The 2,045-nt window shown below is 43.1% G+C and overlaps 1 protein-coding gene across 1 annotated transcript in view; it reads left to right on the top strand.

Annotated features, from left to right (window-relative positions):
- The window catches only part of LOC119590387, a 2,056-nt gene extending 851 nt beyond the window's left edge, over nt 1-1,205 (top strand). The window contains exons 2-4 of the mRNA XM_037939056.1: nt 26-179; nt 422-588; nt 829-1,205. Coding sequence (XP_037794984.1) covers nt 26-179; nt 422-588; nt 829-1,099 — 592 coding nt within the window. The 3' untranslated portion in view covers nt 1,100-1,205. The remainder of the gene's footprint in view (nt 1-25; nt 180-421; nt 589-828) is intronic.
- The last annotated feature ends 840 nt before the right edge of the window (nt 1,206-2,045 follow it).

The following is a 2,045-nucleotide window of genomic DNA, read 5'->3' on the forward strand; positions in this document are numbered from 1 at the left end:
AAATACATCTGCCGTCTCTCCTCAGGATGCCTCGTGACAGCGGCTACGGAGGCGGAGGCTGCGGAGGCTTCGAGGTGTTCGCCTTCCTGGCCTTCCTGCTCGCTCTCCTCAACCTGGTGCTCGACCTGAACGGCAACCGGAGGCGGAGGTCGGTGCGCGAGGCGGCGGAGGCGTGTCGAGTAAGGGCCGGAGAACTATTTGAACACAAATAGAACTCATTACTCATTACTACTACTATTTCTTGTTTTCAGATTTTTTCAAGAGTAGTTGTAAGTTATGTAAAAGAAGGTTAGAATGAGCTTTTATTATTACAAATAATTTTATCATAATGTTGATTACTTATAAAATCCATATTATTGGAAAGACGAAGAGTCATTACAATTAGCAAGTTATTAACATGATAACGTATGTGTCAACCCAGAGTAGTCTTGATCTCTCTGAGGGCGTGTGGGCGGTGTCACAGTTAACGGAAGGCGTGATGAAGGCCATAGCAAGCCCGCCCTCATGCAGCCACGCTCTCCTGTGTGACGCTGCTTCCTCGGCCGCGTCTCGGGGTCCTCTCGCTGCCTCCTTCACCGCCCTCGCCAGGTTAGTGGCGTTCGCACTGCGGAACGAGTTTCTGTGACAAATGGCGTCCATTCTCTCATGAGCCAGCGATACATGTACAGTAAATTAACCAACAGTTAACAATTTATACTGTATTTTTATTTGCTTAATTCCGCAGCGCCTAATATAGGTTGGAATTTGGAAGTACATTTTCTGAACTGATGCTTATTTGGGTTACCTAAAAGTACTGTATTATGCAGCTTTCCCTCCTCTTTTCCTCAGCGACTGGCTTGCGAGGTGGCCGGGTCTGCAGGAGAGCGGCTTCGGCCCCGTCACTCGCCGGGCGGGGCTCGAGCGAGATTGCAGTCACTATGCCAGACACAACTGTACGAGTGTGCAACTTCATGACTTCGATCTGCAACATATCTTGACTGATCCTGCAACGTTACCGATGTGGAGGAACGCTTCGGATGGTCTTATGCAACGTTTAGTTAATTCTAATTGGCAAAGGCAAGATATTAGGGAAGAAAAAAAAATAATGTATGCTGGTTAACAGATTTTACATTCAGATTTAGTGTAAAGCAAATATATTCTATGTAATAAATCTGAAGATAATCTTAGGTTGTATGAGTCAAAAATAAATATTCAGAGTAATGATACTTTGTTCTTTATAAATTCAACATCCCTCGGTAAACAGTGAAACAGGCGAAAGAAAAATGATTGGTGAGAAAGGAGCATCAACCTGTTGAAAATTAACTTCATAACCAATTCACTGAGAAATAATCTTGTTATTTATTAATTTTTCGTTGATTTAAGCTGTTAGCTCCGTATTGTCTGATAACATTATATGTCAGGACATTTATTAGATACAACATTTATGTGAATACCTCTTTTCAAGAAAAGCAACTAACAAATGGAATTAAAAATGCATTGCCTGTCCTAGTGAACAAATGCAAGTTAAACAAGTAAACTAACTTATGTGTTATGATAACCGCAGCCTTATGTAGTACATTGGCTACCGTTATGTTAAACTGCCTCGCATGGACGCGGCTCCGGCCGTTATTCGTCTGCGTCCGAAACCGTACGTGACCGACGCTCCGTTTGCGGCTGTGCACGGCGCAACTGATTTGTTCGTATGTTGAGCTTATTATCTTGTGATCGCTTCAGTTTATGTAGTTTATGAGTGAAAAAAAGGAATTTAGACTATTTTACTGTACTTCTCTGTTTCTTTTCTTTACCATGCTCCGCTCCCTTTTATTTCTAAGGCCACGCCCCCTTAGAATCTAAAGCTCCGCCTACTTTCAGCTGAGCACGTCTTCCATGTTCTCATTCGTCTCAGCTCCTGATAGTGCAGTTACGGTTTCCCTTAGCTTCTTCCACTGTGATCCGCTTGTGCTTGCTTATAAAATGCTCATAATTGTAGCGATAGCATAAGAATCAAAACGCGCAGTTCGCAAATAAATCAGAAAAGCGGATTCTATTTGCGCCACTCCATACCA

Source organism: Penaeus monodon, chromosome 27 (genome assembly GCF_015228065.2).
Source record: "Penaeus monodon isolate SGIC_2016 chromosome 27, NSTDA_Pmon_1, whole genome shotgun sequence".
NCBI lineage: Eukaryota > Metazoa > Arthropoda > Malacostraca > Decapoda > Penaeidae > Penaeus > Penaeus monodon.